Source organism: Podarcis vaucheri (genome assembly GCF_965113315.1).
Source record: "Podarcis vaucheri genome assembly, chromosome: 9".
NCBI lineage: Eukaryota > Metazoa > Chordata > Lepidosauria > Squamata > Lacertidae > Podarcis > Podarcis vaucheri.
Genome location: NC_138767.1, coordinates 81,906,648 through 81,919,515, shown reverse-complemented (window position 1 = coordinate 81,919,515; position 12,868 = coordinate 81,906,648). Strand labels below are relative to the sequence as shown.

The window sequence follows — 12,868 nt, the reverse complement described above, 5'->3', positions numbered from 1 at the left end:
CAGGCCAGTGGCCCACCTAGTTCAAGGAGGACATGAGCCCAAGAGCAGCAGCCCCTGCCCCGTTCTGATGCATGGCTGACTCCACTGGGGGAGGCAGAGCAGAGGCTTCCTGGCTAACAGCCTTTGTTGGCCCTCTGATCACTACAAGTAATTTTACCATAGGGTGACATACCTGTTCTTTCTTATCCCCACAGTTAAAAAAGAACCTTTAAAAAATATATAACATAGGGTTACTTATTTTCACAGGCTCAGAAGAAGACGCTGTTTCTTGATCAACTGCTTCACACACAATTGCATAAGAAAATTAAAGTAGCCACAAGAGCAAGCTAAAGTCTTAAGTTCAGCTCATAATAACCAGGGACAGTGCAGTCTAGCAATGCAGTCTTACTGGGTGACCATGGACCAGTCGCTCCTTCTCAGCTTCGCCTACTTTGCAGGCCTGTTGTGAGGATAAAGGGGCCTGGACCACCCTCTCTCCTTGGAAGGAGGGCAGGATAAACTCCTTAGGGATTGGTTTTGATGTGCAGCCTGCCCTTCCCCACCAACTCAGAGTGGCCAAGAGCAGCAGGTGTTGTTGTTTTAATGTAAGTAGTTCTGTCTGTAAGGCGCTCTCCAGAGATTTGGGCAGGGGGACATTCCCAGTCCTCCCCAGAGATACCAGGGGCTGGCTCTGGATCCTTCTGCATGCTAAGCAGACACTCTGTTGCTGAACTATGGGCTTCCCAAAGTGCTGTCAGAGTGGAGGATGGCGTTGCGTTCGGTTTCCAGCTGTTGGGAAGTCCTTGGCCAAAAATTGTTCTCAATTCTGAATGCAAATGCCACAAGAAAACGGAGCTAAGACCTTGCAGCCAAAGAGCTGATAGCTTAGCTTGGATCAATATGTCCATTTCAGCCATGGTCACTTCCTGGCTCTCACCGTGTCCATAGGGCGGCCAGCTTGCAAAGGCTGCAGCAGCGGCAGCAGAAACCACAGCCAAGGGCATCATAGAATCCTGACTGCTCCACCCTGTGCTCTGCCCACTCTCCCTCTGGGTGCAGCAGACAGTAACTGCTGCTGGCTGTCTCTTGACCCCAGGCTACGGTTTCTTCAGCTCCCCATTTCTGCAAATCCACATCTCCTTCTGTCTTCTGCTCCCTCCTTCAAAGGACACTGTCAGCTTTATTTGTATATTTTTATAAAGGTATTTACAAGCAAGTTAATAGTAAAAAATAAAATAAATTCTCTTAAGCAGTGTACAGTCTGAGAAAACAACAACGCAGTATATCATTGGAGCAAAAATGCAATGTAAAAACCAATAAAACAGCAATATGAAAACATGTAAAAGCAGAAAAGCAAACAAAACAGAAAATCTTCCCAATGCCTATGCTTGCTTTGGAGGGGGAACTTTCCTTAGTTTCCCATGCTTGATGGAGACAATCCTGGCCACGATGGACCAAGGATGTCTTTCGTTTTTCTCTTCTCCATCTTCAAGAGGCTCTTATTCTTCAAACATTTTTGTTCTGTCTCCATCAGCCCATCCTTCATTTCCTCTTTCCATTTCTTTTTTGGCAGCTGCAATTATTGACTGCCCCTCTGCCTTCTGTCCCTGAAGTGCTGGTTTTGACCTATAAAGCCTTAAACAGCTCAGGACCACAATACCTCAAGGACTGCATCTTTCCCTATGAACCTACACAAACCCTGAGATCATCTTCTGAGGCCCTTCTTTGTGTGCCGCCTCCTCAAGAGGTCGGGAGGGTGGCAACACTAGAACAGGGCCTTCTCTGCAGTGGCTCCCCGTCTGTCGAATGCTCCCCCCAGGGAAGTTTGCCTGGTTCTGTCACTATACACTTTTAAGCACCAGGCAAAAACCTTCCTTTTTAACCAGGCCTTTGGTTGATCTGATTTACATTCTATGCCCTTTTAAAATATGTTTATTTTGGGGAGGAGAGCTATTGGGTTGTTTTTTTATTTTTATTATGTTTTTGTGCTTTTATATTTTGATTTTATTCTGTGAATCGCCCTGAGATCTCTGGGTATAGGGCGGTATATAAATTCAAATGATAATAATAATAATGTCCCCCCATCCCACCCCTTTATCTTGACTGACTCAGTGCTCTTAATGGGCTCATTTTGCATTCCACTCCATCTCGGGTCTTGGGGTGACTAGGAGCAGTTAAATTGGTCTGTGTCCTTTCAAGGGCTCACATTAAAAATAGATCCCATAAATTGGCCCAGGAGGAAAGGGAGAGACAGAGGGGAGGAGGAATTAAATCCTGAATTCAACACCAAGCATCCCCCACACACCAAGCGTCCCACAGTATGGCTTCATCCCCAGCCTCCCACTATTAAGTAGGAAGGTCTAAAGGGAGGTTCTCAATGTATGTATTCCGCTGAATGTGCAGGAACCCCAGTTACGCAAGTGTTCCCAGTCATGGCAGGGAGACAAAGTGAATTCAGCTGAGTTGCCTTCCAGTTCTTCCCCTGAAGGATCCAGATATGGCCTTTGGGGGCAGGGCTGGTGTTCGTGGCCCTGCTCCCTCTCTTTGCAAGCTGAATTTCAGAACACCTGAAGAGGGCTTGCAACCAAGCATGGGACCCCCGGGGGGGCTGCCTGTACCTGAACGACAGGTGAGTGTAGAGAATTCTGGGAATTCAGATGGGCACATGAGCAGAAATTGCACATTCATGCCATGCTTCAGGTGGAAATCAATCCAGGGAATAGAATTGGTATTTGCTGCTGTGTTTTCAGCATGACAATGCCACAGGATTAGGCCACTTCTTTATCCCCATTTCTTACATTTTACTGGGCTTTCATTGGTTCCCTTTCTGTTCTGTTGTTCTGTATTCATCCATCCATTCATCCATTTCTAGGACCAGCCCCATCCTTTGTCAGAGGGAGGCAGCAGTCTCCTTCCGCCCCCTAAGCACCCTCTGCTCAGCTTTCCCTCAGGGCACAGCAGAGAATATCGTCCCTCACGGGTGTTGATGTGGGAGACTTCTCCCAATTGTATGGGATCCTCAGGGACTGCCAACTTTTGCAGGCAGCTCCATGGGCACATCTGCAAATCAGAGAAACTGTTGTGGGCACTAAACAAGCCTCAGCCCAAGACACACCATAGCCTGTTCCACGGGCTGGGCAAACACACTTGGCTCAGGGGGGAGGGGACACAGGGAGGAAAGCCGGCGGGTGCCAGAGAAGGCGGGTGCCAGGCATGCCTGGTGCCAGGGAGGAGGGGCACCACTTGCCCTTCACCTAAAGCAGCAAAATACCCTGGGCTCCCATTCTATCTTGTATTTTCAATTGGTGGGTTGTTGTTTGTTCCAGTTTAAAGCTAAAGAGGGAGGTTTCCCTGGAAAGGAGTGAAGCAAGGGGGAAACAGGTCAAACCTAGAAAGTGCTGGTCAACAGGAAAGCTGCTTAGACACCCCTCCCCCCCCCCATGCTTTCTAGTGTGAATGAGCCTTGAAGCTGCTAACCTAACCAACATCCACTTACTCAGAAGTAAGCTGCATGGAATTTAATGGGACTTATTCCAAGTTTAGATTAGGTTAGGACTGCAGTTTTAGTAGGTAAGAATATAGGAATCTGCCTTATATTGAATCAGACCATTGTGTCCATCTAGCTCCATACTGTCCACACTGACTGGCAGCGGCTCTGTGTGGTTTCAGGCAGGAGGTCTCTCTCAGTCATACCCAGAGATGCTGGGGGATTGAACCTGGGACCTTCTGCAGCCAAAGCAGGTGTTCTGCCACCCCATAGCTCACTCCTTGACCCACAATGTAAGCACAACCAAGTTAAAACAGGGCTCCTATTTTTTCATACCCATATTCATCTGCATTTTATTCCATGTAAAAACTAGCGGGTTCCATAGTGCCAAGCTTAAAGGCTGAAAAGTACACATCTAGCTTTCTTTTGCTTTTGTAAATTATAATCCCTCTAAAGAGGCCTTGTAAGATCTGCTCGCAACGGCTCAGGATGATCTGGTTAGCAGCTTGCGTTTGGCACAATTGGTAAACCCTCTACTTTGAAAGAGCAGAGCTATTCTATTAAATGTTATATTTACAAGAGAGAGTTGGAGTAGCAGGGTGCATGGGTGTAGCCAAGAGGGGGCTAGAGGGCAGCTTCCTCCCCCCAAAAAACCAGGGAAATAAATAAAAATGCTTAACCAGCTGACCAATTGTGTTGCAGGTAGCTCAGTTCTGCCCACCCCCTCAGTCCTGGCTATGCCCATGGCAGAGTGGCTAAGAGACTGAACTCCAAAGCAAAAGGATCTGGTTCAAACCTCACCTCTGCCATAAACTCACCCCGTCAGCTGATTTTTTTTTGGGGGGGGGGCTGGTGGTCTCATCTGCCATGTGGACAGAGTATGATGGTCGCTCCTCACCCCACTCCTGCACACACACACACACACACTTTTCTTTTCCCTTTGGGTGAAAGGACAGCTGCAGCAGAATTAAAGCAGATCCTCTTGGCTTGTAATTCAGAGGCAAACTGTCTCTCAGTGGAAGAGGAGCAAGGCAGCTGGCGTGGGGCAACTCTGAGCTCCAATATCACAAGAAAACCAAGAGAGAAAGAGAAACCACAAGGAACAGAGGAGGCTCCCTGGGGAGGAAAGGTGGCAGTGTCTCAGGCTTTTTGGTTTGCTGAAAATGTGAGTGACACAATAGAAGTGTGTAAAATTATGTGTGGAAAAAGTGTACAGAGAAGAGTCCCCCCCCCAACAACAACAACAATATGGGGACACCGAATGAAGGTGACTGCTGGAAGGTTCAGGACAGATAATAGAAAATACTTCTTCACACAAAGCATAGTTAGTCTATGGAACTCACTGCCACAGGAGGCGGTGATGGCCACCAATGTGGATGGCTTTAAAAGAGGACAAGACAAATTCACAGAGGAGGAGAGGGCTATCGATGGGTAGGAGCCAGGATGGCTCTGTTCTTCCTTCACAGTTGGAGGATAGCAGTTTCAGAAAACCACAGGAGGAGGAGGGGAAGAGCACTTGCTGGTTTCCCACAAGCATCTGGTCAGCCACTGTGAGAACAGGATGCTGGCCTTGATGGGCCCCTGGCTGGCTGCACCTGCTGGCCTGAGCCAGACCAGGCGCCTCTTCTGCAGCCTGAGCTGGCAGCGCAGGAGGACAAGGACACTGGTCTCCAGTTTCAGCCTGAACTGAAGGAGGGGGGCAGAGGGAATGCCAGTGTGTACTTCACTGCATGTTTGAAGGGATCCAAATCTGTCGATTCAGCAGCTCCATCGCTTATCTGATGAGCCCAGGGATGCAACAGGGACCAACCAAGAGATATTTGTTTTGCAGCACAGCCAATGCCAGAGAGAGAGAGAGAATGAATGCTATTGCTGGTGGAAAATTGCCAAGAAAGCCAACTGGGAGTTGAAAGGAATTGTGAGGAGGCAGGGGGGCAGATGGGGGGGGAGTGTTTAACCCACCCAACGAGAGGGAGGGGGAGAGATAGATAGATGGATAGATAGAGAGAGAGAGATAGATAGATAGATAGATAGAGATAGAGATAGAGAGATATAGAGATAGAGAGATAGAGAGATATAGAGAGATGATAGATAGATAGATAGATAGATAGATAGATAGATAGATAGATAGATAGATATAGATAGATAGATAGATAGATAGATAGATGATAGATAGATAGAGATAGAGAGATAGAGATGATAGATAGATGATAGATAGATGATAGATAGATAGATAGATAGATAGATAGATAGATAGATGATAGATAGATAGATAGATAGATAGATAGATAGATGATAGATGATAGATGATAGAGATAGATAGATGATAGATGATAGATAGATAGATAGATAGATAGAGATATAGATAGATAGATAGAGAGATAGAGATAGAGATAGAGATGATAGATAGATAGATAGATGATAGATAGATAGATAGATAGATGATAGATAGATAGATAGATAGATAGATGATAGATAGATGATAGATAGATGATAGATATAGATAGATTAGATAGATATAGATAGATATAGATGATAGATAGATAGATGATAGATAGATAGATATAGATAATAAATGTGACAAAAGGCTGTGACCTCAATTTTATTTTGTGCTGATTTTTCTCCCTCTGTTTTGAAGGGAAGGAGGGAGCGGGGATTGGAGCAGACAGTGGCAAGGGAAGGAGAGCGATTTCTCGGCTGCAGGTAAAGAAGCAGCCTGCTCCTTTTGCTTGCAGAGACCCATGGCCAGCAAGAGCTCGTGCGTGCAAGCATGTGGCAGCCAGAGTGAACAACCTCCCAAGCAAGTTTCTGATTTGCACTTTTGTCATTTCCCTCCTTCCCTCTTGGCTTTCTCCCCCACCCCCACCCCTTTTTTCTTTTCTTTAAAAAAAATTCCTTTCTCCCATAGGAATGCAGGAAGCTGCCTTGGACTGAGCCAATCTGCTTGTCCACCTAGGCCAGGTGACACAGCCAGCCAGCCAACCAACCCTCCCTGGAGATGCTGGGGGTTGGACCCTGGACCTCCTGCATTCAAAGCAGCAGCTCCCCCCCCCCCACAAGGCTGTGTTTCTTCCATGGATGATTCATCCCACTTTGAAAGCTTTCCTCAGGGATTTGCGCTTGCTCTGCTCAGTTTGGCTTCTGATGGGAGAGGGCTCTGGCACCTGAATCCTGCTTGTGAGATTCCCCTGGAGGCATCTGGGTGGCTACAGGGAGAAGAGGGTGCTGGTCAAGCTTGGCCATTGGCCTGATCCAGCAGGCTCTTTTTATGTTCTTTGGTCACCGCTTGGGGCGTGGGGGGGGCACTGTGAGAAGAGGCTGCTGGGGTCCGTGTGTGCCTGGAGAAGCCTGAGCGTTGGCCTCTGCTGGCTAGCAAAGAGGACCTGGCTCTCTAAAGATGGATGGCAGAGCAGTGGACGTGTCCGAGGCAAGTGAGCATTAATTGTCTTCTTGACCCGGGGAATTGAATAAATGCTAATAAATGCCACAAAGGCCGCCATCCTCTCTTTAGCACTAGCAGGAAGTCTGGAGTGCCATCAATCACTGACAGGGGCGGGGGGGGCATAAATTGTATCTTTAGCCAACTGGCCGACACAGGAAGGATGGGGAGAAAACAAGAGCACAACTTTCACCTCTTTTGCACAGGCAACAAATTAATTCTCTTTGGGTCACTCAGGGACAGCCCTCTGGGAAGAGGCCGCTTGCATCCTCCACTCAGCTGACACTTCAAGAAGTTTCTCTTCCTTCCTCCAGCATCCGAGGCAGCCTGCCTCTCCATGCAAGGTGCTGGGCAGTGTGCCTTTGCGCATTTTGGGCATCACAATATGCATTTTCTGGGCAATGGTGAGAACCAGCTGCTGGACTAGACGGTCCCTTGGGCTGATCCTATAGCCAGGCTCTGCTTTTGTTCTTTCCCGTCTACACCCTGAACCTCATGGAGGCAGCTCCTCAAAGGCGCCCAGTCTGTTCACTTGTGCTTTGTTCATTTCACTTTAAATACTGTGTTTATATCCTGCTTCCTTAAAACTAAATAAATAAACCAAGCCCAACCACTTGAAGCAACGTCTGGTGAAAATAGTGGCAAAAATAAAAGCAACAATTGGGTAGCTGCAAATGCGCAGTTAAAATGACAATATTAATACATTAACTGTGAAAAAGAAAACCACAGCAAGAGTATTGCAAGTTTAAAACTGCAGATTATACTTAAAAAGCTGACAGGAGAGATTTCTATAATCTATATTAATTGGCTCATCTGGAAGAGAATGCCATGATCTGGCCACCACTACGGAAAAAGCTATATCTTTCGAACCCATCGCCTGTATATGACCAAACCAGCTCTTTTGCCAGACAGTTGCCTATTGACTCTCTTCTCCCCCCCCCCGTGTTTCTTCCTCTTTCCCAATGCCCCACAGGCAACGATGGTTGCCCTGGTGGTGCTGGTTTTCTTTGAGAAGGCCTCCTCTCCCTCTCATCTCTCAATCACAGCAATGTCTGGGTCAGGTTCCTTCCCACCCTTTAAAGGTAAAGGTAAAGGTACCCCTGCCCGAACGGGCCAGTCTTGACAGACTCTGGGGTTTGTGCGCCCATCTCACATCTATAAGCCGGGGGCCAGCGCTGTCCGGAGACACTTCCGGGTCACGTGGCCAGCGTGACAAAGCTGCATCTGGCGAGCCAGCGCAGCACACGGAACGCCGTTTACCTTCCCGCTGGTAAGCGGTACCTATTTATCTACTTGCACCCGGGGGTGCTTTCGAACTGCTAGGTTGGCAGGCGCTGGGACCGAGCAGCGAGAGCGCACCCCGCCGCGGGGATTCGAACCGCCGACCTTTTGATCGGCAAGCCCTAGGCGCTGAGGCTTTTACCCACAGCGCCACCCGCGTCCCTTTTCCCACCCTTTAGAAACAGGCAAATTTCTGCTCTCATGCTGAGGCCACCCATCTCAAGGTTTCCCAGTAACAAAATACAGCAGTGCCATCTTATGCACGACTACTCAGAAGTAAGCTGCATTGAGCTTAATAGGACTTAATCCCCTTGATTGTTGGCAGAGGGAAATGCACAGCAGATTGAAAGCTAGTAAATTATTATTATTATTATTATTATTATTATTATTATTATTATTATTAAATAATCCATAAATCTCAGGGCAGTTCACAGCATAAAATTACAATATATATAAAAAAATACATAATAAAAATGTATTTAAGATAAAAACAAAAACAAACCAATAATAGGGGAAAAGAAAGCCCAGTACAGTCCTTATCCTGCTGTGCTACTTTTCTGCTTGTGGGGCTCTTTTTCATGGTTTTCAAGGTTAGATAGCCATCTGTCAGTGATTCTTTAGTTGTGATTCCTGCACTGCAGGGGTTGGACTAGATGACCCTTGAGTTCCAACCCTACAGTTCTATTAATATAGAAATAAGGTTCCTAGGTCCATTCTCCAGCTGAAGAGCATGGATGGCAGATGGGCTGCCATATCTTGAAGTGCTAAAAAGAGGACAGTCCAAGTCACTGCCAGCCCAAGCGGGGAAAGAGGTGCTGGGGGGGGGGGCTGAGCTGCCTGAGCCCAAGCCCCCCCCAACCCCCAAATCCAGACATTTCCTTTAAAATGTAAAAATCTGCCCAACTGGGCATGTTGGCCCTCCCAAAGATGGCATGTCTGGGTTTTCCTGGCAACCCTAACAGATGTGAAATCTGTGGACCCACAGCATGAATGGGGAACTGGTGGCCCCCCTGATTTGTTCACTTACATTGTATGTTTTTAAATCTCTATCTCACCTTTTGTCCAAGGAGCCCCTTGGCTCTCCCCCTCCCCATTTTATTCTTGCAGCAGCCCTGAGAGGTTGGCTGGGCTCTGATTGTCTCAAGGCCGCTCAGTGAGTTTTATGGCTCCAGCCCTGTGACCCTCACACCACACTGTCAGTGCTGTTGGGTGGTGATGAGAGCTGCAGTAGAAAGCGTTTGGGAGGCACCAGGTTGGAGAACATTGAATTAGAAGGCGGCTTCTTCCCATTCTAGCAAAGGGAGTCTTAATTGCTTGACTTTGGCCATTTACACTATACAGTGGAACCTCAGGTTACTACTGTCCTCCTTACGAACGCTTCGGGTAACGAGTTCCACTAACCCAGAAGTAGATGCTCCTGATAGCGAACTTTGCCCCGGGATGCGACAACAGCTCCCAGAAATCTACCGGGGGGGGGTGGGCATTGTGAAGTAGTGTCATCTTTAGCACAGGTGAGGCTTTTGCTTGTGTGCTGCTTGAATTTCAAGGGAAAGACGATCATTTAGAAAGTCCTGTGTTTAATCTTCCATGGAAGGATGTTGATCTCTAACCTGAAACTGGACTAAACCAGACCCTCCAGGTGTACCTATTTCCCAGGGATGTGCCGTCCTGGTATCTTATTTGATCCTGGAATCTCCTGCTTTTCCTTAGGATGTCCCTGTTTTCTTCACAGAAATGTTGGAGGGTATGGAGTTATTTGACCCCTGAGCCATCTAAAGGCAGCCCTGTATAGCATTTGTTTGTTTGTTTGTTTGTATGTTTGTTTGTTTGTTTGTTTTAAAAAAGTTCAGTCTTTTATTATGTTTTTTATATATGTTAGGGCAACACAGTCAGATGAGCGGGGTATAAATAGTAAAATGATGATGATGGAATAGGATGTCACTATTTTTATTCGAGAAATGTTGGAGGGTATGCTAAACTGAAAATGAGAACAGAGCATCAAAAAGTGCCAACCTTTGCCCTCAGCTCAAGGCACCACCAACATGCCAGGATTAAACCTCTTGCATGGCCACAGAGGAATAAAAGGATCTGTTTCGACTTTGGATAGGGAATGAGAGGGCAACAAACAGGCTTCACAAAACACATGGCATTGAGTGGGGGGGGGAGAGGGGGCGTGGCCTCATGAGCTTGTGGGACGCTCCCCCCAGGGAAGCTCACCTGGCACCTTTGTTACATATCTTTAGGCTCCAGGTGAAAATCTTCCTCTTCTCCTAGGCCTTTGGCCAATTAAATAATCTGTGGACTTTTAAACTGGGGGTGGGAATTGTTTTTATGTGTAATTACGGTACGTCTTTTTGTGGTTTTATATTATAAACCGCCCTGTGATCTTGGGATGAAGGACAGTATAAAGGTAAAGGTACCCCCCCCCCCCGACCATTAGGTCCAGTCGCAAACGACTCTGGGGTTGCACGCTCATCTCGCTCTATAGGCTGAGGGAGCTGGCGTTTGTCTGCAGACAGCTTCCGGGTCATGTGGCCAGCATGACTAAGCCGCTTCTGGTGAGCCAGAAGGGGAGGGAACAGCTGCAGATCTCATGATGGAAGGGGAGGGAACAGCTGCAGTCGCCTGCGATTCCTGCGCAATGTTTGCCATCTTGCCAAAGGTTGCAGGCAGCTTTACCTGCAGCAATTGCATAGAATCATAGAATCATAGAGTTGGAAGAGACCACAAGGGCCATCGAGTCCAACCCCCTGCCATGTTGATTGCCCTTTTAAAAGACAAAGTCCAGCAACTGGAGGAACGTGTAGCTACGCTCCAAAGAATTAGAGAGCTGGAGCTCTTCTTGGAAGCAACAGAGCACACCGTCCCCACCAAGGAGGAGACAGGGGACTCCCCTGAGAAGGAGGCTAGTTCACCAACACAGGAGCCAGATATATGGAGAAACGTGACTCAAAGAAGTAGGAGGCCCAGGGTTCACTCTGATTGTTTAGAAATACACAATCGCTTTGAGGTCCTCTCCCCTAGCATGGAAGACGAAGAGCAGACTCCATTTGAGGATCTCTCCCTCATTACAGTCGATCAGGTATACGAAGACGAGCAGCAAAGTCAGTCCTCAGGGAATGTGCAGGCGACCTTGGAACGGACAGCTCACGGAAGAACCCCGACCAAACCCAAGAGGAGGCGTGTAGTGGTGATAGGGGATTCCCTACTGAGGGGAACAGAAGCAGTGATCTGTGGGCCTGACAAGATGTCTCGGGAAGTGTGCTGTCTCCCCGGGGCTAAGATCCAAGATGTAACTGAACGACTGCAAGGAATCATAAAACCCACTGACAAATACCCCTTCCTCTTGGTTCATGTGGGAACCAATGACACTGCAAGCAATAGCCTCCAGAAGATCAAAAGAGACTACGAGGCTCTCGGCAGGAAATTGAAGCAACTAAATGCACAAATTGTCATCTCGTCTGTCCTCCCAGTTGAACGACGTGGCCCAGGGAGAGAGGGGAAAATAGTGGAAGTGAACAGCTGGCTTCGCAAATGGTGTAAACAGGAACGGTTTGGATTCTTAGATCACGGACTGCAGTTTCTTGAAGATGGACTTCTGGCAAGTGATGGGCTGCACCTCACAACGGTTGGGAGAAATGTTTTTGCCAAAAATCTCAGAAACCTCATCAGGAGGGCTTTAAACTGACTAATGTGGGGGAGGGAGACAGTGCTCCTGAAGGTAGGAGTCTATCAATTAATGAAGATGATCATCCAAATGTCATAGACCAAATGGAGCAAACAGCGCGCGGACCTAGTGGTGGGAGGAAAAAGTCCTTAAATAAGAGACACGGGGGAATGATTAATGGACTTCAATGTCTGTACACTAATGCGCAAAGCATGGGAAATAAACAAGATGAGCTTGAGCTCTTGGTACAGCAAACTAAATATGACATAATAGGCATCACTGAAACCTGGTGGGATAAGTCCCACGATTGGAATGTAATAATGGGGGGATACAATCTATTTCAGAGAAACAGACCAGACAAGAAAGGAGGAGGAGTGGCGTTATATGTCAGGGATGTGTATACCTGTGAAGAGATCCAAGATTTAGAACCTCAAAGCCAAAGTGAGAGCATTTGGGTCAAAATTAAGGGAGAGAAGAATAACAGAGATCTCATTGTGGGAGTTTACTATAGATCCCCAAGCCAAACGGAGGACATAGATGATGCCTTCCTGGAACAGATGGCCAAGCATGCAAAAGGAAGGGAGATAGTAGTAATGGGGGACTTCAATTACCCGGATATTTGTTGGACGTCAAACTCAGCCAAGAGCATAAGGTCAAACAGATTCCTCACCGGCCTTGCAGACAACTTCATTGTCCAGAAAGTGGGAGAAGCAACAAGAGGAACAGCCATTTTAGATCTGGTCCTAACCAATGTTGATGACCTGGTTAGTGGGGTAGAAGTGGAAGGATCAATAGGCGCGAGTGATCATGCTCTTCTGAAGTTTACTATACAGCGGAAAGGAGCAGCCAAGCATACTAGGACTCAATTTCTTGACTTTAAGAAAGCCGACTTCATAAAACTTAGGGAAGTGCTGGGTGAGATCCCATGGACAGCAATACTAAAAGGAAAGGGAGTTCATGATGGCTGGGAGTTTGTTAAGAGGGAGATAGTAAAAGCACAACGTCAGGCAATACC

At 47.3% G+C, this 12,868-nt stretch overlaps 1 protein-coding gene across 5 annotated transcripts in view; it reads left to right on the top strand.

The window, feature by feature from the left end:
* Positions 1–12,868, top strand: part of LINGO1 (leucine rich repeat and Ig domain containing 1) — a 750,774-nt gene that overhangs the window by 673,267 nt on the left and 64,639 nt on the right. The window contains exon 1 of one of the 5 annotated variants that reach the window (XM_082238391.1): positions 6,761–6,897. The exons of the other annotated variants lie outside the window; for them this stretch is intronic. Within the exon in view, the coding sequence (XP_082094517.1) occupies positions 6,868–6,897 (30 nt within the window). The 5' untranslated portion in view covers positions 6,761–6,867. Of the gene's footprint in view, positions 1–6,760; positions 6,898–12,868 lie in introns of those variants that run through there. 5 annotated transcript variants of the gene reach the window in all.